Genomic DNA, 24,670 nt, shown 5'->3' on the forward strand with positions numbered 1-24,670 from the left:
GGCCCCGGCGTGGGGCGGGCGCTGCCAGCTGCAGTTCACCTCGTTGGAATGGTGTGGTTGGTGCGGAGGAGCTGGTTCCGCAGTGGTTCTGCCCAGTGCAGCTCTTGTGGAAAAGTCACCGTTTCTCTCAAACACGTTTTCTATTGATTTTTTTTCCTAAATCAATCCGGTCAGGCTTATTTTTAACAGTGGTAGATGAAGAGGATGCTGTGGGGACGGGAGCGCTTGGTGATGTCCGGTTTGGATGCGTAAGAAGGAATCCCTGCTTGTGCTTGTCTTTCAGATTTTATTGAGATGATGCGGATGCTGGGGTATACCGGATTCATATCGATGGAGAGCTTCCGTACCCCGAACTTCAAGCTTGTTTCCGAAGTGCTCCTCTGGCTGGTTAGATGGTGGGTGATGAGGCCAGCGAATGATGCTGGCGCATGATTTGTGTGCTTGCAGCTGGTGCTTCGGTGTGAGACCGCATTAAGAAGTTGAAAGAGGAGCATAATGATATTTAGTCATTCCTGGAGATCTACTCTTCTAAATCCCAGATAAAAAATGGGGTCGTTAAGTCTGCAGGTTTTTAGGTAGTGAGAATCTGTGGAGATACCAGTAGTTCTTACCTTGTTGCTGCAGTTGTTACTGGGTCACTCTGGTACTGTCTCGCCATGTTGAAAAAAACCAGTTCATAAAGCACTCGTCTACAGCCCAGCAGTAGTTTTATATCCATCTACAGACTTTGGATAAATATTTATGAAACTTGAGGTGCTAATCAAATTAGACGTCGTCTTCTTCCCATGTAAGTGAAAAAATAAACTTAATTTTTTTAAGCTACTCATAAAGGTGATTATTCCAGTTAAAAATATGACAGTGAGCCGTTTGCCTGATTGCCGAGTTTTGGCCTGGACTCACAATTAGTATCAATTAAGTTTAATTATTGAGGTGAAATTTTCTCAATACTGTAATAAAATAGGGAAATACTGACAACCATGCAAAATTACTCGGATAAAGTTACCTAAATGTCCTTCAAAATATGGCTGTTACACTGAGGGTCTAAACAACTGGTTGTTTTCAACTCCAGTTTAAAACCATAAATCAGTCTGTCCCCTCCTAGTATGTACCAGTAAAATAACAGAGGAGTTGAAAGAAACCAAAATATGTTTCTCTAATGAATCCAGACGCTTTCAAAAACTTAAACTTCGGCATTGTGGGATTTCTGGGAACCTTTAACCCTGAAAGTGCTTTGCTTTCAGCCGGAGCAGCCACCGCACGCTGGCACCCTTCTCCGTTGTGGGTCAGAATTACGCTTGGCATGGGCAGGCAGCTCTTCCAGCACCTGGAAGCCTTTTAATTACCCTTTAAGGCAGAGAGGCTGCTCTGCACGTGCCTTGCTCATAATTTCCCGTGTGATTTGGAAGCCAAGATACTTTTTTACCAGTCTGAATGCTGGAAATCTCAAAGCCTTTTATCAGTCTGGGGAGCAGTTTTTTTCCGCCCTGGTTCCTGTACGCTGGTGACATGAAGTTTCTGTATTTCACTAGTGGTTTGGTAAAGATCCCCGAGTCTGCACTAGGAGCTAAAGGTTTATTTTTCAGTCTCCTACACACTTGTTGTGTTTGATTTTTGCCTCGGGACTGAACCAGTCTCTGTAGTTTTGCCTGTGTGTTTCTTGTCAGAATTTGCACGTGCTCCTTTCCGCAGGTACGACCCTCAGGCAGACATTCCTCCTGATGTGGAGACCGAGCAGGACCGCGTGCGCTTCATTAAGGCGGTGGCTGAGTTCATGGTAAGGCTGCCTAAGTCAGGCCTAAGCGCATCAAGATTCTGGTCCCACATCAGCTTTAATCCTTTCTCTCTCAAGCCCTCACAGCTTCTTCGCAGCAGGTGGCTGAGTGTGTGCTGTGTTCTTGTGATGTCTTGTGCAGTTCCAAACTCGAGCAGGCCAGTGCACGACCTTCCTGATGGCATCAAGATTCTGGTCCCACATCAGCTTTAATCCTTTCTCTCTCAAGCCCTCACAGCTTCTTCGCAGCAGGTGGCTGAGTGTGTGCTGTGTTCTTGTGATGTCTTGTGCAGTTCCAAACTCGAGCAGGCCAGTGCACGCTCTTGCTGATGTGGTGCAGAGTTAGGTTCATCTCTGCAGGGCTGGGGTTGAAGCATTGAACACTGACACTGTGTTCACCCTTATCGCATCATACTTACAAAAGGCCGTAGTGGAAGGTACGGCTGTAGGTGTTAATTCTTTGGAAGCTGTTTGAAGGTTGGTCTCTTCTCCTAACTAATAAGCGACAAGAAAAGAGGAACTGGTCTCCAGGTGCTCCAGGGGAGGTTGAGGTTGTCCCTGAGGAGCCATTTCTGTCCCGTTGGGGTTGTGCCGGCGTGTCCCAGGCTGCCCAGGGCAGTGGTGGAGTCCCCATCCCTGGAGGGGTTTCCCAGCCGTGTGCAGGTGCTGCTGAGGGACAGGGGGCAGGGGGGACCTGCCAGTGCTGGGGAACGGGGAGACTCGATGGGCTGAAAGATCTTCTCCAACCACAACAATTCTGTGAACGGGTTCGGAAGAGATCCCTTTGTAGCTTTTGCTAACTTTGGCTGCACGATTCTTTTCTACGGGACTTCAACTAGACCTTTCCTAGGACCATGGATAGTCCTAACTTTGGTTTATTTTCCTTACGATACAGAATCACATATTGGCATTCTGTCACAGGAGCCTTCTCACTTAGTAGACAGAGGCACATTTTTCTCAGATTGAATCTTTTATCACGTTATGCGTGAGCACTCTTGAACTTCCTTTTGTCTCATGGAATAAGGTAACATTGTGCTTCCTATCACCCCTGTTCTTTCGTGGCAGCACGAGCCTTTGCTCTTGTCATACACAGCACTCTTAAGCAGGTGGAAAAAACCTCATGGGGCTTGTGGGTGGCTGTGGAAGCAGTGTGAGCCTTGCTGCTCATGCCAAGGATTAATTTCTAACTTAGTCTCGGTTAATATTACAAGGTAATATGGGGGTTATTGTAGGCTTTCAGTGTTTCCAGAATAACAATAAGAAAGACGTTTCCGTAATAATTCACTGTCTGTGGAATCCACAGTTCTCCAGTAGCTTTATGCATCTCTTTATGGGAGGTTGGATGGAGACAGATTAGTCTCAGAAGAAAGCGTGAGGATAGATTAATTGCCATGACATATAACTAGAGTACGCTTTACAGAACAAGGAGTAAAGGTGTGTTAATTTTTTACACAAATTTGGTACTGTTCTATGTTACTGGCAGCTTGAGAACTTACCAACTGTCTCCTTTTTGGACCCAAGAGCTCCTGGAGCGTCCTCAGGGTGATTTTATGTGGGTTTTTTAGTCATTTGCCCACCTAGAGCTGCCCTAGTCTGTGTGGCTCAATACCTGGCTCCTACTTGAGCCCACTTGGATCCAGAGTTGGGGTGGAGTGCAGCAGAAAGCCTCTGAGGAGATCTGTCTCATGGAAACGCCTCTGTGAAAACATACGTAGCAAACCATTCTGCAGAAGGCAGGTGTGTGGTTTTAAAACGTGATGGGAGAAGCAGTTGATGCGATGTCTGGCAAAAACCTTCCCCAGTGCTTTCCCGGAAGTGTCATGTGTTCGAATCCTTTTGCAGCCTGTGAAGATGCAGAGCTGCTGCTTCAGTCCCCAGGGGACTATCCTGAGTGATAAACAAGGCAGAGAATGTGCCCTTGTACAGGAAAGAATGTAAAACAGTGGGGCCAGGCTGGCTAAAGGCTCTGAACGCTCTGCAACCACATGGCTGGAGCCCTCAGCTGGGAGCTCTGGTTCTTCCCTGGGCTGTTCTTGTGTTTCCGTCACACTGTCAACGTTTGGCTCTATGATAATCATAAAACAGATTTGAGAGTAAAGCAGTGTCTGGCTGTTGGTGCCATCCTTGTGGTGTACTTCTACTTGTCTGAGTATTTTTTCCTCTTTTTAAGTAGTCTTTGAGTGAAAAAACATTTTTGTTTCCTTTTGCTAGACATTAATTTTCCTCTCTTGGGGTTGAATGAGGCTGAAATTGAAATTCCTGTGTTTAACAACATCCTTCATGATGTGGTGCATTAGTCGTCTTTGTGCAGGGGATGTTTAACAGATTCTGTCAATTTAATGACCTGTTTCTCTTGAAATTAATACCTACTGTTTTGAGGATTAGTTTTTTAGATCCCTTCTGCTGAAGGGGAAGGAAGGAGAATGTATCTGGCTTTCCGCTTCAGATATTGGCTCATTTGAGGTCACCCTGGTTGAAATTTCCAAAGGAATTAGGGTACAAAGAACCCTAAGTCTCATATTCCCCTGGCTCAGGGTGTCCAACATCAGTAACCTGTTCCGCGAGTTTAGATTCCGCTTTTCAGCCGGGTTCCTGCCGGCAGGATGCAGCTGTAGAGTCGGTTTCCTCTGCCGTGTTGAGATTTTGGGACGCAAGATGCAAGAGCTAAATGTTTCCTGGAGATGAAAATCTGATTGAAGTCACAGTCTGCCATGATGCACACGACAAACACGGGCCAACAGCTCTTTGCTTTGTTTCCTTTGCTCCTTGAAACGCTGGTGCTAAGTCCATGGTTCGAGATGTGCTCCTTTTCCTCTTCACCTGCACAGGAAGGTTTACTCAGGGAGGCTCAGCGCACTGAGTGAAGGTGCCCGCTGAGGTGCAGAGCTGTCGTCAGGGAGAGCGGCTGCAAGTTTTACCTGGCCTTTGGGGTTGGCTCCCTGTGGCTGTGTGTTTATAGCATCGTCCTGGCAGGACCTTCAGGAGCAACGTTTGTGTCCTTCCTGTGGCAGATGTAGCAGTTCTAGTATGCTCCCACCCCCCCGCCTTTGTTATTTTGCAGTATAGAAGGGTAATATTATAATTTTTGATGTTTTTTTTTTCCTTACTGGTCTGTCTGTACTTTTCAGAGATGGAAGACAAGGGAATAAAATCACTAATATTGTAGCAGGGAAAAATTTGAGAGAAACGATCAAATATTCCAAAGGTACCACTGGAAGAGAAGACAGTTAAATTAGGATAATTGATCTTATTCTTGTACCTCATTAAGGGTAAAATTTACCTCTCAGCAGCAGCATCACAAGACCTGGGCAGCACTTAGATTCCACTTAAAATTAATTTGAATTTAAGCGTTGCCCAGGGGTTTTGCTGATCTTCACACAGGGAAGAATTAATGGATAGTTTGAGGTTTTTCATTCCGGCAGTTGTTCTGCCATGCAGAAAGTGCACGTGTGTCAGGAAGATTTCTTCTAGAAACGTCAGCGATATGATGAGACAAACCTGTGTTTCCCAGCAGGAAGATTTCTTTCTGTAAAGCAGAACGTGGTGACCCCCAAAAGAGCTTTGGCGTGAAGAGGTGAATGAGGCTTTTGTTCTTTGTGACACGATGAATTTGTTCTTCCTTCCCAAGGCTACCCAACCTCACATAGAGCTCGACATGAAGAATCTTTACCGGGCGGATGGCAACGCTGTGAAGGAGCTGCTGAAGATCACCTCTGTGTTCCGCAGCATTATGAAGGCGGCGGAAAGTGCCAGCATGAGCGAGGAAGACACCAGGAAGTTCTTGTCTGATCTTGACTCAAAGGTAAGGAAAACTCGTACCCTTGTGCTGGGCAGGGGCTTGTGTTAACTGATGAAAACCAAGTGCATTTTCTGCCTGAAACTTCAGCAGAGAACATTCTCACGAGGGAGTGGGTGTGGTTTTAACTCAGCCTTTCTGATGTTGAGGTAGTATCTATTATTTGTTTTCATCTCGTGAATTCTCAACCAGAAGCATAAGACTAGGCAACATGGCACAGAATCGGTTGTCTTTGGTTTGGGCTGCTGTTGAAATCACAGCAGCATTGGAGTAGGCCGGAATAAAGGCTGTTTTCTGTCTACTGACCTTGTGGCAAGAGGAGGAGTTCACAAAATACTGACTGAAAGTTGGTTTTTGGCCAGTTGGCACTGAAGGAAAGAGAAATCTTCACATCACCCAAAGAGAGGAGCTGCTCAAACCCTTAAGATAGATGTTGAGATACTATCAAAACCCCAACACTTTGCTAAATAAGAATTCCTGTTGGTTTTAGCTCCTCTGTAGAGTTTTGGCTGCTGCGCTGAGCTCCTGTGCAATTTTAACATCCAAATGGGAAAAATCAGTGGTGGATTTTCTTTGTGATGTCGGGGATTCTCTTTTGGTGTGTCTCCAGATCGCTGACAAGGTGAAGGCAGCCCGACAGCTTGCTTCCGAAATCGCCTCCACAGGAGCCAGTCTGTGTGACTTACTTGGCAAGGAAGTTGAGCTAAGGGTAAGTACACGCTGGAGAGTGTGTAAGAACTTGTGTGCACTGGATGCTGCAAAGGCAAAGAGTCTCAGTAGTTCTGCATGGCTGTCTCAAAAATGAATGTTCTGTCAGTTGGAAGGAATGGGTCTGACAGTTTGCATTTCCTTCCCACTGACGGTCAGCCTGGGGTTGCAGCCTGGAAGAACAGCTGGGCATTTTCTCCCTAGCAGAAAACTGAAATACTCTGTAGAACTGTTTGGAAATATGAAGTTCATATGGATGTTTCAGTGGTGGGGACAGACACGGGGAAAGTTGATTGGTTGAAAGGTGATTGGGAGTTTTCCGAGGCTTGTCGGTAATGCCAGCTGAAGGCCGTGCAAGCCTGCAGGGTGCCTGTTCTTCAGCTTGGCCATAAGATCCCAAGCTGTTGCATGAAGTCACAGAATCGTCCTGAAACGCTGCCGGTATTTCAATTATTTTCTTAAATGCATTTATCTGCGATGCCGGAGGTTATTAATTTCCTGAAAACAGACATTTAAAGCAGGGAATCCCCGCGTGTTCTGGCTTTGGTGTTGTTCACATTTGCAGTGTCTGAGCTGTAGGGAGCACGCCCGGTCGGCTGCGTGCCCTCGCGATTACCGCCCAGGTCCCTGTTTGATGGGTACAAGCCTTTCAAAGGGGAGCTGATATGGGGAAGGCTGTCTGCGGAACGCTGCCTTTTCTGCTAGGTACTGGTCAGCGTGGCTTGTAGCACCACGGAAGGTGTTACAAGTTCAAAAGGGAGAGAGAAGCAACAGACAGTTTAATTCAATGTACACAATTGTCACAAACCCGTTGGTCGGTCACTTCTCGTCCTGCCGCCTTTGCTGGTTTTCTTGGCTTTGAAATGGTTTTCACGCAACTGCTACCTAATGCCTTAATATTTACTTTGGAGCATTAAGCCCTTCTAGCAACCTGCAGCAGCACTAAGGACGCGCTAAAAGGTCAGTCACGAATAGGTCAGTAGAAAGCACCAGTTTTAAAAAGGATTGTGGCCCTGGTTTGAAATGGGGCATAGTCTAATCACTTTAAATCAAGGCTCTCAGGAGTCCAGCTGACATCAGAACTAGGCCCTAGAAAAGGGACTTGCTCAAGTGCAGAGTGCTGAGAGCATGACGTGAAGAATCAAGAGATGAGGAAGTGCTTCAGTGCAGCTACTTCTCATTGGGCCCATTAAGACATCTTCAGTGGAAGACTGGGGATAGGTGCAATTTCTAGATGGACGGTGTGTCATATATCCTGTAGCGAGCGCGTGCTTCTCGTGGTGTAATGACTGAAGGCACAAAATAGGCTGGCTGACCCTCCTGAGGTACACAGCTCATGTTTGCAGAAGGGTTTGACAGATTGAACTTGCTGTCTTTGAGGAATCCTGTCCTAGGAAAGATGACCTTTGCTTCTCTCTCATAAGCTCTGAGTTTATATCCTAAAAGCACAAGGTGACACGGTGACAGCACAGAGAGACCCTCCAGGGAGCAGCAGCAGAGACTTTCACTTACGATTAGTGACTGGTTCCAGCCTTCCTCAGTGATCTGCTCATCAAACGAGGCTGAGAGCCAAACGCTGCTGGTTTTGTCCATCTGACAATGCCCACGAAAGTCCGTGGAGCTGCAGGTCTCGCTAAGCAGCCAGTGTTGAGGGCAGTAAGGAATTGCCCCTCTTTGTTTCACCTTCCCTGGGTCTTTCATGGAGCTGGCGAGGGGCTCAGAGTATCCCTGGAGTGACATCCTCTGCCGGCCCTTCCTGCCCCATTCCACACGGGCAGACGCGGAAGTGCAGTTAATTCTGGCTTCGTGTGGGGAATTAGAGCTTTGTCTGTAGAAACCAAATCAGTTGCCATTAATCTAAGGTTACTTTTATTATTTTTGAATGTGAAGGTTATTGATTTCCATTGCTTACGTTCCTCTGACGGTGCATGGCCAAGTCCTGCCCACAGTACGTTGTGCTGGCAGAGGGATCGTGCTGTTAAGGGGCGGTGGGAGAGCAGCTTGTTTCATTTTTCATTACGCTGATGTCCTGAAACCTGTTGCATATACTCAAATGCTTCGACAGCTGCGATACTGGTTTAGTAAATTTGAAAACGTGGTTGGTTTATGTTCCCTGAACCTTTCTTTTCTTTTTCCAATCCATCCATGTCCAGAGATTTAAATGAAGGACCCTCCTGCTTAGAAATAGACAGATTGATGATATATTTCCTTTCTGTTCTAAGACTGCTTCCTTTCCCAGGAGCTGTAAAAGAAATGTCGGCATGTGGCACTAAGGGGTTGGCTAGGTGTGTTCTCATAGTCTGAGCAGCTTTGGGGCAAAGATCATTGGGAAAAAGTTATTTCCTTTAGAAATGTTGACTTTAATTTGTGGCACAACCTTTACTTTCTTTATTGGATAATTTATGCCTTTCCGAAGCCTTTGCAAATGCATTATTTCCTGACTGAATACATAGTTCTTGTGTATATGTAAACGGCTTTCAGAGTTAATCTATAATGTAAAACCTCCTTTAATTCAGGAACAGAGGAAGAAGCAAAGCCTACAGGTTTGCTGAATTCAGACTATGATGCTGTTAGTTAAAATTGGGGGAAAAAAACCAACCCAAAAGCTGTACTGTTCTCATCAGATGAGAATCACAAGTGGCATTTTTGGTTTAAAAAACAAATGAGTTTTTATATCCGGAAAAGATGAGGAAGGTATTTCCCGATTAACAATCCTCCAGCAGCAGAAAGGTGAAATGGGAAGCGAAGCCATTTGGTTCCAGCCCTGTGGATGGGTAAAGAGGTTTTCCAGTGGGTCCCAGGAGGGGGAGCAGTGCAGGCGGCCCGTGTGTGTTCCTGTTAAACCTGGTCAGCTGGTGGACTGGAGCTTGGCCCAGTTCATTTGGGGGAGCAGTTCAAGGGGGACAGGGAGGGACAGCCTTCCTTGGCCAGAGGACACTGGAGTTCCGTGTTGAATTCCACCGAAGCTCTGCTCTTTCCAGAGCACCCGTGGCTGGGCACAGTGGGGGTTATCGGTGTCCTGTGGCAGTGCAGGGGTAGAGTCACGCACATTTTGTTTGAAAACCCATTTAAGCCTTACAATCGCGAGGTAGTTTGCAGCTTCTGTTCTGACTGGCCCAAGTCTTAGAGCATAGAAATGGCAAAGTTGGAATTCGTGGAGTGTGGTGGAGTTGATGGATGAGTTTTGGTACAATGCAGCGAGATCCCTGGGTGAAAAGCAAATTCTGTGCATGGAGACATACCTCGTCATCTTCATCATCTCCTTTACTGCCAGGGGGACTTTCTCTGCTTTGCATTGCTCTGTAGCCTTAATTTGCAGAATATTTACGATTAGCTCTGGAAGAGTAACTAGACACTGTGAGTTCTGGTTTTCTTTAATCCATTTTCTAGCCTGTCAAGTGCCAAATCAAGGAAAGCAGCAATGGCATTAATGTCAATACTTGGGTAAAATGCAGCACCACCTCACCGTGCACTCACTTTGGGTTTCACACAGAGTGGCTGCCTCGGGACCTGCACACCCAACTGCTGCATGCTACAAAAGTCCAGGGTCCTCTGGACCCTGTAGCAGCCCTCTAGCAGCCCTCTAAGATTCTTTGTACCCTAAACCAGCCATGTTTTCGTGGGGAAAATGGCAAGGTGGACCTTTGCGGGGAGGGAGACGCGATGAAGTGATCCAAACGACTCCTCAGCATGAAGTAAAGCAGTAGTGATTTTGGAGGCCAGTTGTGATCAGTTGAGGAAGGATGCTCCTGGATCCGAAACCCGAAAGGAACAATTGGTGGCTGTTCATCAGACCTCAGCGCAGCTGTGTGACTCGCAGTGCCCGCCGCTCTGTGTCTGCCAGAGCTCCTGTGGACACGCTCGCAGGAGCCCATCGAGAAGCTGCCTTGCTTGGACTCGCTGAGTTATTAGACCTAGTAAGATAACGAAGGAAAAAAATTCCAGAATAAAAACTGCCTCAGTGCTGGTGGCAGGTGTAAGGACTTCTGACCTTCTCAAGGGTGTTTTAATTTTATTTACCCCTTAATTAGCTCTAAGCAATGTAAAACTGAAGAAAGATGAAAATAATCTGGGTTTTTTAATGTACTTAGTTTGTGCTAAGGCAGGCAGCACAGTGTGTCTGTTTTCTGATGCTCCTCTTGGCCCTTACTCTGTCTGTGACCTTGAACAGTTTATTCCCTGCGTATCCTCTTGTGTAAATAAAGTAATTTCTGTAATTTTGTAGATTAAAGCCTTTAACAGCCAGGTAAAGTGTTTCCCAGTCTATGGAGGATGAATGCTAAGGACAGGGCATCGTTCCGAGTGCGGCTGTTAGGTGTGTACTCAGGATAAGCCCGTTCCAAAACTGATGGAAGCCACTGAGAAGCTCTTCACTAACTTCAGTGTGTGAATTGCTGGAATTAAATTCTGAGGAGAGCCAAAGGTGTTTGGATCCAGCTGTGGAACCAAGATACGACGAAAAGAGGACATTGAACTTGGATCTCATTTGATTAAGACCCTGTCCTCCCCGCCCTGCTCCTGCTGTTGCAGCATGCCACCTCCTCTTTCTGTAGAGAGGTAGATCTCACTGGAGTGACGGCTGCATCATTCAGGACCCCGTGAAAGTTAACTCAAAAAAAATTATTTAATTTGTAGCATTATAAACATTTTTTCCATCTGCCAAATGTTATTTCTGGTACAAGACGCTGCCTGGGGGAGGCAGATAAACTGATTTCTCTCATTTGTTGTGCTTTGGTGACAAAGTTGCCACACAGGTGACTTCTAGTGGAGATTTTTAATTTGAAATTGCTGGAACTCTGGAGAGCTGCATTTTGCAATCGAAGCATTTTGCTTCAATTTTTTTGGGCTGTCCTGCTTTGAACCAAAACCTGACCTACAATTCTGTCCATTTTGAGGAAGAGGGCTTACTGCAAAGCAGGAAGCCAAGATTAAACCCTGCAGCTGCGAGATGTAGCTGAGTCTGTGCTGCCCCGTCTTTCAGCTTGCTGTAACCATACCCACGGCTGTATACCACGTGGGTTTGTGGATGTGTTTTCTGTAAGACGTGATTTTGTGGTGAACTTCCCAGGAGTATTTAGCTTGAAGATGTAGCATCATCTCTGAGTCGGTGGGCAGCACGTGTCAGTGCACTCACCATTACGTCAGTGACTTGGAAGATCTGAATTCTTGTAGCTCGGTTCTAGACTGTTTCAAAAAACCATTTGGGTTTGGTGGGCAAGGAGGTCACATTCGAACCATCTTTTGTGTGTCACAGCACTTGTCAAAGGTTGTGTGGATCTGTGAGGAGTTTCACTTTGTTGGGCTAAATAAGAAACGCTGTCTTCTGAACATCTGGTGAGGCATTGGCTGTTATTCCTAGCCTTCCTTCCTGAGAGTTCAGCCATGTCAAAATCCTAATTACATGAGAGGAAAATGTGCTGCCTGAAGCATCAGGACAATGATTTTAGCTATTTCGAGCTAGTTAAAATGCCTTTTTTCCCACCCAAACAAAGCCCCCCCTATTTCTGTTGCTGGAATACAGCAGCTACCCCGCTGCCTGCCGGGGAGGCTCTGCTGTGGACGTACCCCGAGCTGTACTATGCGTTCAGTATATGGTTCCAGAGGGGCAGGGAGATGCGTGTTCCCACCTCTGGGAAGCTGCAGGCACAGACCTGTGTGGGACAGGCCTTTAGTGATGGGAGAGGTGGGTCTGTGCTGCTTTTCTGCATTTCGTATTTCAGCTGGCCTTTTGCTGTTCAGCAGCGAAGCCACAGGAGGGTTTGATAAGGTGACTGTCCGGGTGGATATCCTCCAGGATGCTCTTCTGCTGAGCAAGGGAGAATTCCTGGTTAGGTGAACCAATTACTTCATTCTCTTTTGGCAGAAAGAAGCCGTTCTGTGACACCAAATGGAGTGTCATGAAAATAACGGTGACTTGTGGCCCTGTTTCAGGCTGGCTTCTCACCAGCAAACAGCCAGAACCGCAGCCTGCTGCCTCCTGCGTGCTGGCTGCTGGTCCGATTCCTGTGGGCAGAACCTCAGGCATCAGCTCTGATGATCTGCAGAGACCTTCTCCCTCGCTGGTGTTTGACCCAGGGGGCTGTCGCTCAGCAGGGATGCGGATTTGGGAGACTGCAGCACAGTTTTGCTCTAAGGAAATTTGTCTTCACTTTTGATGCCAAAACCGGTGTGATTTGCGCAGAACTTGCTTCGCTGTGAACTTCCCAAGGTCCTGTCAGGCTGCGCTTTGGGTCGAGCAGTCAGCCAGTCTTTATTTAAAATCTTTCTTACTTCGTAATGAAATCCTCATTTCCAAAGAAGTTTTCAAGTCTAAACTGGCCAAGTGATTTAATACTTCCAACTGGCTCTGTCCAAAGTGAGATTCAAGACTTGAAGAGTTAAAGTCTCATCCCCTCCGTGCACCACCAAACACCAGCCCAACAGGGGAGGATAAATAACGCCAGCAAAGGGGGGTCTCTCGTGTGCCTTCGTGTGTTTTCTTTAATAATTGTCAGCTTTAGTTCATCAAAAACAATTTTACACTTGGCTTCCCTGGTTTTGAATTGCTGTTTATCATGGGAAGCTGTAGCCAGGGAGCGCTTGGACACTTGGAGCAGCAGGTAAACAAAAGGCTGGTTCGTGAATACCTCTCTGGTCTGGCATACATTTATTTTCTCAGGTTGTAATTACCAGGCATAGACGTAAATTGTTCTGCTTCTTACCTCCTCCTCCTGCCTCGGTGATTTTGTCTGTATTTTTCATCTCCCCTGAGACCTCTGTATTAATGGTTCATTGAAAGGAAACCTCTCACGTGTTACAGTGTGTATTCTGATGAGTACACCTAATTGCAGAGGGTACCTTACTGCTGAAGAAAAGGGCTGTATTTTTCAGCTCAGTTTCATCTGTGGACTGTTTGGAGCACAAGGAGCTGCGAGTACAGCCAGTGGCAGTGTAATAACCTGGAGTTTGGACAAGTTTAGACAGTCGGTTTTGCCTTCAAGTATACAGCCTGTTCGTATCCACAGGTGGACGCAGGGACAGAAGAGCCCTTGTGTAAAGCCACATTTCAAAATAAAGGGTGAGAAACACTAGCGAGGAGGACTTGGGCTGGAGGGAGAATGTGCTTCCTTTGTTCGTGTGGGGAGCCAGAGCTAGTCAGAGTGGGGTTGTTCAGTTCATCTTCTTTAATTTGCTAATGGCTTAACAATGTTTAAATTGACCAGCTCTGGTACTCTGAAGTACCTGCTTTTCCTAATGCCATCGTAATCTTTGTGGGTATTTGTTTTTCTGATGTGATCTGCCTTCTTTTTAACCGTCATCTCTATGGCTAGTTGTAGGATCTTTCCTAAGAAGAGATATTAAAAATAAGTTTTCTCGTTGAGAATTTTCATAGGAGAGCAGGCAGTGGCCCAGTGACGGATACCCAGGGAAGCTGTTAATTTGTCAACAACTTGGATACCCTCAACACAGATTGAGTTTGCAAATATATTTCCATTAAATATTAATAAAATGGTCAGCTCTAATGGTCTGCTTGGATTCTCCTCTCAGTCTGTTGGGGCACAAGGAGGTTAATTCTTAAAGACTTTCTCCTTTCCCAGTTTAGCCCTGGTTTAGCCATCTGGAAATAGAAACTTCTGCTGCTACTCTGCTCTTCGCTGGCCTGACATGCGGTTCCAAGCAGGTGTGACTGTTGGACTGACCCTTGTTCTTGAACATGATGTGGTTTTCTGCACAGACTGTAGTCTGCTTCTGTGGGTAGCCGAGAGAAAGTAGAAGACAAGACATTAAACTTGTATAAATGATTCCAACTGGAAAGGCTAGATCTCAGATGTTCTCAAACCCATCGGTTACCCCCACTCAACATGCGCTGCGGTGACTTGGGCGTGTTCTGTGGGCATTTTACCAGGCGCCTGGAAGGGAATTGGTGAGGGAGTCGTTTGTAATTAAAACCGAAGGTCCTGGCTGTTCCTTTGATCTCTCCTGAAAGTGAAGGAAATTATTTTCCTTGCCCCTGCTGAGTGATAAACCATTTTGTTTGAAAAACTTTTGCTCTGAAGCGGAGATCTCCACCGTTGCTGCTGGAAGAAGAGAGTGCAGTGGGCAGGGCAGTGTCTTCACCGGCTGAGCCTGGCCACCACTTCTGTTCAGACAAAGTCCTCACAAATAAACGGGCTTTTTGGTGAGCTTTTTAAATGCATAATGTTCTCAGAACAGCTGCCGAGCTACATTATTCTTGTCCATTCTTCCCCTGAAAGTGTCTACCTGTGGAGTTACTCAGGAAGGTGCATTGTGCAGACTCTGTATCTTACTTTCACCCAAGTTAACTTCCCGCTGCTTGGAGCTTGTATTTCTGTGTGGACAGGGGAATGTTCACAAGCGCTTCAGGCAGTGTAAGCTGTCAGTGCCGCCAACAGATGTAGCTCCTGTTACTATCCCCAACATAACATTTCTTCTGCTTCTTTTGCTGTGCCAGGAAAAAAAGCCTTTGAGCAGCATGTGGCAGGCTGGTTCAGGGAACGGAGCCAGCTGATGAATAAGCTCAGCACAAAAAGCTGCTTTTTTTGGCTGGATGAGCTCCCTGGTTGCCACTCCCTGAACCTGAGCTGGTGAGGAGGGAGCCAGGTTCCCATGCTAGTGCTTACCTGGGCAGTCTGGAGCATCCAGCATGGTATTTAACAAAGGCGTGTCTGCTTCCAGAATTCGTCTTGAGGGAGCTGGGTACAGCCTGGTCCAACGTGCATAAAGCATTTGTAGATTCTTGATCAGATTTCTCTAGAGAGATGCTGTTTCCAGCTTCATCCACCTGTTACTAGATGGCTTGCCAACATAAGATAGTTTTAAGGACATTTAGCTGCAAAAATCTCCCTCCTCCCAGTAGCGAACAGGTAATGCAATGTTTTCCTGTACTGACCAGGTCAGTGCTGTGAGACATCACACAGACAAGTGCACGCTGGATGCCCCTAAGCCCGGCTGTCCCCAGAACTGCTGAGAGTGGAAGAGGTTTGTTCATCCTACGGGATCAAAACAAGGATCACTGGTTTTGGGGGTCTCCACAATTTTTACGACACTGTGCTCATCTACCTACACTACTGTTTTATGGGTCGTGTTGTAAAGACAATGAAATCTTCTTGCTCAGCACGTAACAACCAGTGCAGCTTCCAGAAATCTGCAGTCACAAATACTTGCAGTTTGGACAGTAGCACTTACCTTGTTTTGAATCCTCTTCTTTGAATCATCAGAGGTTTGGTGAATAAACACAAATCCTACTCCGTTTGTTACACAGACAATCATACCGTTGTTGCTTGACCAGCCTCAGTTCCAAGACATTAGTTCCTTTGTGTCCTGTTTAAATATATCAGTGTATTTTATTTCATAGGAAGCGAGAACAGAAGCTATTGCCAGGCCTCTGGACTTAAATGAGGCTGAGAAGGCGATGAAAACTGCCATTGCCTGTGTTCTGGTAAGCAAAATAGTGTGTATTTAATTTTGAAATTCCTGTTCCTCTCCTGCAAGGAGAATGTAGCTCTTTTCATCGACAGCCTGGGGTAGGAGCGCCAGACACACATCCCCTCAGCCAGCTGGGCCAGGCACTGCTGCGCCCAGTTAAGTCATGGCTAACCTTGAACTTCAGCTAGTGGCTACCGCAGACTTTGGTCATTAGGTAACATCAGATGTGTAAGGAGAAGCTTGTTCTTGAGAGCAGAGATCAGTGGTAACGAATGTGGTCACTGATACCCTTGCAGTTTATTTGGGGAAACCCGTGTGTTCAAAGGGAAGGAGCATGTTAATCGAGGCTGACAGCTTTCCTGGCAGAGGGGGTGAGGTGTGGGCACAGCGAAGGTGGTGAGCTGGCAGCGGCAGGAAGGGTGAACAGTGCTAGCAGCAGCCCTAGGAGAACGTGTTAGGATCTGCTCTGCTGTCACACTGTGCAGCTGAGTTGGTTCAATGTGTAGAAACGTTCCTCCAGCTGATGTCCTGAAGAACTGCACAGCAACCTACATGCCACCTACTGTGTGAGCCGTGAGTCAGGGTAGCTCAGTGTGCTGGTACCTCTGGAGTTGTGATGTTGGGCTCTGCAAGCAGGACAGCTGAGCTGGCCAAGGGTGAGAGGGGCCGGTGCTGCGCTAATTAGTGCCACGCCAGCGCATCGCTATGGTTCTTGTTTTGGAGGACCTTTTGTCTGTCCCAGTCCTGGCAACGCTGTCCTTGCTGTGGCGCTTAGGTTCCTGTATCTCTGGAGCACAAGCTGCACTCTCAGCCACCGTATGATGGTGGTTAATTAAATCCTAGTGACTGCTCTTAGTGCTTTAGCTGCGAACTGCCTCCAGTCCCGCTGTGTCGTTACAAGGAGATTTAAAGAGATTTAAACAGCCGAGGCATAATCAATAGATGCTTCAGGCGATCCTTCCTTGTGCTTCTGCTGGTTCTCGCAGCTCGTGTGAGTTCTGAAGGTGGTTAACCTGCGTGGCGGTTCCACACAGTAGTGCTCATAAACTCACAACAGCGGAGGGGAGCGATTGGCTTCTTGGGACACAGCAATGGCCCGGACCTTGGCTGGGTCAGCTCTGGACTGGTCTGGTTAGTGAATTGACCTGGCAGATTTTTTTGAGGAGAATTCTTAATGCTTACTGCTTTTTCAGTGAGAAGGGAAAATCAAGTTAAAGCTCTGGGCAAGTTGAGGGCTTTTTATCTTTTCTTCTTGAAGGATGTCTGGGGGAAAAATGGGGAAATGTCTGGTTAGTTCACTGTCCTGGCCACTTTTTAGTTTTCATTTCCTGGTTTACATTCTAGCTCGTTGTTATGTTGTTTGATAACATGAGGTGGGAGATAACACAGAAGATGTTCAGCACCTGAAAGATCTTTCTGATTACTGCAGCGCGTGCTGTGATTCATCATCCTTCTCTTTTAGGATGAAGTCCAAAAGACTCAAGACACGTTGAACAATGTGGCTTTGGATGAAGCCATTTTGGATGCCAAGATTGAAAAACGAAAATTGGAACTGGAAAGAAGCCAGAAGAGGCTAGAGACTCTCCAAAGCATTCGGTAAAGATTATGAACTGATTATCTACTGCGTAAATGAGTGTTAGCGTACGAGATGGAACTGTGCGTTACCAATGCTTAGAGCAGCGAGGAGTGAAGTCTGTAATGAGACTGAGACAACGGCCTGTGGCAGAGAGAGATTCCCTTCTCTAGGAGGGCCCAGTCTGGATCGTGATTGTTCCGTTTTCTGTTACCACATATTTGAAATCAGAATTTCAGGGCTGTTAAAAGTCACCAGGATATTATTTGTTGGAGTTGCTGAATTACTACTTGAGCTGTACAAAGCAGTCAGGTAACACGTCTTGTCTTGTCCTTTGTCATTAAATGGAGGTTGTGTCTGGTAATTCTCCTAAAAACAGCAACTGGTGCCAGCATTCCCTCAGTTCCCAGAGGCTTTTAGCATTCTTAGCCACCAACAAAAGCAGTTCATCGTGCGTGCCTTGCTCAGATGGGTTCCTCCAGGTAGCGATACAGCCCATCACAAAAGCAAGGTGTTCACAGTCACAGTTTGGATTGATTTCTTGCCCTTAATTAAACTGCAGGTTTATACAATCTACAAATTCCTGCTCTATTTTTTACCTCATATGAAGAGAAAAACAAGGAACTGTTAGAGAACTGAGTGGTGGAAGGAGTGACCTTGATTCATGTACAGGCTGTGGTCAGTGGCACTCTGGAGGAAGTGTGCTGGGTAGACATGAAGCGTCACACAGCAGCAGTGTTCTCTGGGGTGCAGCAGGAGCCCAGAGGGTTGCAGGGTGTCGAGCCCAGTTACGCTTGTAAGACACGGTGCAGTTTTGGAGCAAATGTGTCTCCAGCAGAGCAGGTGACTTACCAGCCATGCTACATGCTAGTTTTTTGGAGCCATGGTGCAGCAGGATGAGTAACTTAGATTTGCCTGCTGAAGGGGCCAAAATGTTGCCCTTCTGCAGGTTGGGGAGGAAATGGTAGTGGGTGCACAATAAAATCTTTCTCCTGCTGTATGTAATTCTTTCTAGAGAGTTTAATGAGGGGGTTTGTCTTCTGCTTTTAGTCTCTGAAGTAGCATCAAACCTTAACACCAGAAAGGTTCTTTTAGATCGGTTTAGTAGACATGGAAAGGAAGCTGCCAAACCAAACTGCTGCTTTCAGAATTCTACATATACTGGTCAATATTTCACCGAGTCATTTGTGCTTGTTCTCTCCAGTCCTGCTTTTATGGATGAGTATGAGAAGGTTGAGGAGGAACTGCAGAAACAATACAGCACTTACGTAAAAAAATTCCGTAATCTGACCTACCTGGAGCAGCTCCTGAAGGATCAGCAGCGGGCAGAGCAAGAGCTGTTTGAGGTAAGACAGCTTAGGAATGCTCAGCGGGACCATACAGCTTGTAGTTCTCGGTTTTATACAGAGGATGTTTAGTGGCCCTTTGCCAGGGCAGTGCGTTGCTCGTGGTAGAGCCAGCTCTGAGTGACAGGCACTTTACGGACAACCCAGCGAGAATGACTTCTTGGATAAGCATGAGAACACAGCTTTACTTTTTGAGTTAGGAAAGCTAAAGCAGCACAGTTGTGCCCCTTTCCAGTCTCTGACACCCCCTGACTCATTTTTGGTCAATGGGTTTTGTTCATGAAGAGTGTTTTCAGTGTTTCTCTTCTCTCTGGATCATCCTGCCTTTCATAGGCAGATGTTTTGTTTTGTCCACACACTCCTGTTCCTGGCAGAAACAGGGCAGAGCTGTGCATGATGTGTCTTCTCTCTGGCTCTGACAGAGTGGTTTGCTTTTGCCGTGTCTACTGATAGGAGAACAAAGTAGTTTGACCCCAAGTTTTTAGTCTTCTCCTTTGAAGGATTCATACCTGAGTGTAGTTCTAGTAAAATTGAGACCTGTGCTTAGGTGCAAATAAGGCTCAGTAACTTCATAGTCCCCTTCTCCTATAGTCTGTCTCTCTTGGACCTGTGAGATATCTTTTGAGGAAGCCTAGAACTGATTGTGCCGAGAAGCTTCCGCTTTGGTGATCGCCTGTGCTCTGTTCTGCGTGTCTGGACCATACGCACCATGTACACGGGGGCTTCATAACCAGCTTCAGCGTGTTCTGGAGGAAATGGCACGCTGCATTCAGTTGAGAAGCCTCTGATGTTTCGGTGCATTATTTGCTTGAGGGATAAAATAACCATGTCGAATCTTGTTAATCATTGTGAACCCATGAACTTCCCTTTTTATATGCTCTGTCTCTTAGACGTCATTTTGCGTACTTCTAATTGTAGTCAGCTTGTTATTTTCACGTGTCTTGTTTTATAATTCTAGTTCTTCCCCATATCTGTGGCCAAAAAGATAAATCATAATCTTGAAATGAAGCCGAAAATCTGATCCTTCCCTTCTGTTCAAATGCCATTGAGACTGAATTCCACAAGTAGCAATGTTTTGAGCTGAGCTACCTGAAACTGCTTATGAACTCATGCGGAGAAGTTAGTAATGCACTGGCATACAGCTCTTCAGGGGGTTTTCCTTCAAACACAGTAAGACAAAGAAAAAGCCTTTGTCATTCAGGGCTGTGCCCGTGCTTGGAACATGGAGAGCACTTTTTATTTTCCCTTTCCTCCTTCTTTCTGTGAGACACCTGGAAATCTACCAACACGGTGTGGCTTTTCATGTCTTAAAACATCTTGAAGACGGGTTTGATGCTAAAAGCAAAATGCCCTCAGGTCCTCTGCCTTTGCAGTGTGATTTTGCCGTGTCTGGTGTCTGCGCTTGGGTGCCTCCAGCTATGACCTCAAGTGCCGAACCCTGTATCTGTTAAATACGTTGTGTTAGCTTAAACCAGCATGAGTTTACCTGTCAAGTGTAGTCCCACAGCTTGACCTTAACCCTGAAAGTACCCTGAGATCATTCCTTTCCTCCCTATTGGGCAGTTTTCACTAGGGAGTGTTTAGGAAATGAAAAATAAAGAGGGGGAAAAAGGTACATTTCACTGTTGGTCTTCAGAACTGGAGAGAGGAGCATGATCAAGAACTGAAAACTGGAGTAGCTAAACCTACTTAGAATATTTAAAGGATGAGGAGTGTGTGTCTCTTTTACAACCAGATTTTCAGGAGTGCTGGAATCCAAACTGTTATTCGAAGTCATTGTGAGATGTCAGTGCTCAAAATCAGGCTCCAGGGCTTGGTAACTGAAAGAGGATGAAGAATCTGGGTCCTGACTCAACCAAGAGATTCAGGGCGCACTTCTCTTTCCAGAGCAGTGGGGGCCCTTGGTTACATTTTATTTTTAAAAATAAAGGTATGCGCTGTTTAATCCACTTCAGATTAGTCTCTTGCTAACCTGGAGCATGATGGCCTTTCTCTCACGTCTCTCAGTCTTGACTTACTTTTCAGGTGGTGCTTCACCCCCTTTGGCTGCTGTTGGTGAAGCAAATCTGTGGGTCGTTTATTACGTGCTTGAAAAACAGCAGTTTGCTCCAAACGGATGCTGCATCTTGTCCTGAAGTTCATCATTTCCCTGTCATTTTCAGAATCAACAGAGAAAAAGTTACGAGGATAATTGCATTAAATCCATTTTAATACTCACTCTCTCCGACTGTCAAAAAACACTGAAAATTATGTTGATTTTTTTCAACCCTGATTTGTCTTTTGTTCCACCAAACAAATCTTAATTATCTTCTGTAGCAGCGGTGCAAGTCCCTCCTTTTGTCATCGCTGTGGATTTTGTTAAACAGCTTGCCAGAAGACAGCATCAGCAATGTAATTAGATTAATCCAGCACGCCGTGTGCCATTCAGTTCCGAGGACTGATTCCTGGACCTTTTGCCTTGACAAGGCGCCTCCTTTTAGGAGGAGTTTTGTTCTGATTGTGAGACCGTTGCTGAATGACGAGACTAATCTCTAGCGCACTTAGACTCGGAGCTGTTTTGGTACCCTGCTGACGTTGCGCAGCTAATGACCTGGGCCAGAGTGCATTTCCTAATTAGAAAAGTGATTTAAAGATTGTACCCAAGCACAGAATTTTAATTAAGAGACATCGAGCAGTTGGCGCGCTCCAGCCTCTCCAGACCCAGTGCTGGTTGCGTTGGTGTGTTCGTTCATGGTAGGCGCACAGGTGCGTGGAGAGGAGAACGCTGTAGCACCTGTTGTGGTCTTGACTTCCTGTTCCCGTTGCCCTCTGGTGTCCGCAATAACGCAGAGACGGGTCTCTCTGTGGAAAAGGAACATAAAGGCTCGGGAACGAGCCTGCCCGCTTGGTGGAAGCCCTTTGGGATGTATGGGAAGTAGGAAACGATTTCTCTGTGATGCAGTCTTGTTTGTGGAGATGTCAGAAGTCCTCACCTGACTCCTCCTCCTTTGAGAGGGTTTCTCCCACACCACTTATTATTTAATTTAAATAAGGGCCTCTTGTCTTTGCAGTTTCTGTAGCCTTTTTCTCGTTTTCAGCCACCTCTGTTACTCTGTTTCTGCTCTGCGTGCTGCTCATGGAATTCATCCATCTTGTGTTTCTGGCAGAAGCAGGGATTGATGTGCCACGTCTCCTCAAAGATTTGTTCTTATTTTTCTACTTTTTAAGAAGGTTCAGCACACTTCATGAATTTTTATCTTGGTTTTAAGATTAAATTGTTTCTGATGGTTAATCATGAAAGCTGTTAGAACTCTGGCTGCTCTAAAATTGAAAGTTTCAGGGGTTTTCAAATCTGGGGGTTGAAATATGCTTAATCTTTCTTGTGCTTCACTGGGGACATCCCTGAAGTATTTTCTTCTTCAGCTACTTTGTCCTGAGGTATTTTAAGACTGTTTTTGAGCCGGTGCTGTGAAATCTCGACTGAGGAACACCATGAAGTGGTGGACACACAGAGGAGGATGTTCTAAGCCACTCGGTTATTATCTTTGATGTGGGATTGCTTAAGCCATTTTTTTTTCATCCTTAGGATAGAAAAAGCCAAATAAACCGTCTGTGTCATGAATTTCCATTCACAACCCACCCTCCCCAAATAAAACCTGCTCTTCATTAAACTAATGATTCTGTCAGAGCTCCATACCTGAAGCAGACGCTTTGTTCTGAATCCACGTGTGACAGGGATGTCTGAGCTCTGCTGCACTCTCAGATACTCCTTGCTTCTGCTGCTTTTTGCGTCTTTCTGCATCGAGCTTGCCCATTGGGAAGATTAACTCTAGACCTGCCCATTGCCATGTCCACTTAAAACAGCCAAGCAGCTGGTTAATAGGAAAAGCAGTTGCTTACAGTCTTTAATCTCCTAACTCGTGTACCTTTGAATTATGCCTGTGCGGTAACAATTTTATAGGTACCGGGAGAGCACTCCTGGTCCAGCATTGCTGAATTATATGGAATATCAGATGTAAAAGTAAGCACCGGCACCTTAATTGTTGATTGCTTCTGTTTTGGCATTTAGTTCCATGTACAAGTGCGACAATATTGGTGCTTCGAGACACACAAATCCCGTAATGGAGAAATGTGGAAAAAAATAGAGGAGGAGGAAGGGAATGCGTAGGGAGAGAGCAAGGGCAATGGAGCATGGGAGAAAAGGACAGAGGGAGCTGCTGGCCTGAGAAATGAAGGTCGCTCAAAAGGAGAAGATGGAGATAGAGGAAAGGTGGGGGGCTCGTGAAGAGCGTGTTAGTAAAGACGGAGTGTTGCTGTGTGTGTTCATTCCACTGGAACAAGAACCTGCAGTCCCCTACCAATACCACAGCAACTCGATGGAGCCTCTCAAAGGTCCCTGTAACGCCCTGAAGCAGTCGTGTGTGTCATGTACCTGCTCCCGGTACTGAGACTGTGTCCTGTTAAAAACTATTGGAAAACTTATTGGGAAATGAAGACAGTGGTGATCAGCTCAACTGATCTCAGTCAATCAGATCAGTTCAGTGCTCGGAAGTCGATGTATTTGTCGGGATTATCCTGACATCTGATGGGCCAGGCGGGTGAACAGACTTGCCTTAGGACCCTCAGTTTGGGGTCATTTGACCCACAGCCTCAAGTTAATCTTGTCTGACAGTCTCTTGAACTTATTTTTTCACAGATCTTGAGATCAAACAAGAATTTATTAAAACTCTAATCATGACTTGTAGGTTTTGCTGAGCAATGGGTTCGTGGATAACTCTTGTCTTCATCCTTTGCAGAAGAGGCAAAGAGGTTCCTCGTGCATCAGGGCTTGGTGCTGTGTTGGATATGAACTCCCTGCACAAGCTGCTCAGTCTAGTTCTTTCTTGCTGCTGTGGTAAAACCGCGCCGGTTCTGTTATGAGTTAACTACTCCGCAGCTGGGGAAGGAGCACAGGGAGTGTCAGCATACGGAGTCAGGGGGAGCGTCTCTGTCGAGCAGCCCTGGCTTCCGTGAAACGCGAGGTGTGAGGGCTCCCGTGGCCTGTTGGGTTGAAGCGTTCTCTTTATCCGGTTGTATTTGGTAAGAAGACAGAATGAGGATTGTTCATATTACGGTCTCTCTGCCTTCCCTGACGGCTGCCTTATGCTCTTGAATATTCACCAGTATTTTCGATGTGAGAATTACCTAACTAATCTAGCTTGAAATTCACTCAAAACAGGAGACAATCAGATCACTTGAAGCAGTGCCGATCAAGCAGATCAGTATTTTTTTTCCCCCCAGAGATCAACACATTGAAATAGAGGATTAAAAACCAAGGAACCGAGAAAGAAAAAGTTAAAATAACTTGTATTTTGGGCCTGGTGTTTTGCAGGTGCTTTGTGCCAAATGACAGAAGTAGGTAACGTTAAAATCGTGCGTGTGAAATTTCAGAGGTTCATGCTCTGCTGCTGGCACGTAGAGCAGCGCAGAGTAGCTTGAGACGGGCATTTTGATTTGTGCGAGCACATGGAATGCACAAAACCATAAGGTTTGAGGTTTTAAATGGTAAATGGTAAAATAATTTTCAGTTTTCTAGCTGTGTGGAAGCAATTTCTAGTTCAATTCTGTGGAATATAGGAAAATTAAACACTACGTGCATATGAGCGGTCTCGGATAGGTATCCTGGCAGAAGCCTTGGCCAACCCCCGCCTCACTCATGGGCTGGCAGTGAGCTGCTACCCCTGACACAGTCATTGCCCTCTTCTGGGAGCTCCAGAGTGCTGTCGGGATTCTTGGAAGATGATTCAGATATCGAGATAACCAACAGGCTGAACTGTGAGCAGTACCATTTCCGAAGCAGGGTCAGCCATGGGGACTAAGGAAAGGTCAGAAGTCCTGGGGCAAACAGTGCACCTTTCCGCCCAGGGTCTGGAGGTCATCTTTGCGTGGCAGAAATCCATTTACGTTCTCATTTGGGCTTACCTTGAGCATGATGTGGTCTTGAAATCAACGGAAACCTCTGGTTTAGGCCACTACATTCTGAGACCCTCCTTTTTTGAAACTAGTTGATCTGGAGAGCTCTGTGCCTGTCT

At 46.2% G+C, this 24,670-nt stretch overlaps 1 protein-coding gene across 1 annotated transcript; it reads left to right on the forward strand.

Annotated features, from left to right (window-relative positions):
- Nucleotides 1-294: 294 nt before the first annotated feature.
- CLUAP1 (clusterin associated protein 1) lies at nucleotides 295-24,457 on the forward strand. The gene is made up of 8 exons (XM_010136173.1): nucleotides 295-395; nucleotides 1,690-1,774; nucleotides 5,400-5,573; nucleotides 6,178-6,276; nucleotides 15,631-15,714; nucleotides 17,164-17,297; nucleotides 18,479-18,620; nucleotides 24,329-24,457. Exons 1-8 carry the CDS (start codon nucleotides 295-297, stop codon nucleotides 24,455-24,457), a joined length of 948 nt encoding a protein of 315 aa, XP_010134475.1.
- The last annotated feature ends 213 nt before the right edge of the window (nucleotides 24,458-24,670 follow it).

This window comes from Buceros rhinoceros, unplaced genomic scaffold (genome assembly GCF_000710305.1).
Source record: "Buceros rhinoceros silvestris isolate BGI_N320 unplaced genomic scaffold, ASM71030v1 scaffold42705, whole genome shotgun sequence".
Classification (NCBI taxonomy): domain Eukaryota; kingdom Metazoa; phylum Chordata; class Aves; order Bucerotiformes; family Bucerotidae; genus Buceros; species Buceros rhinoceros.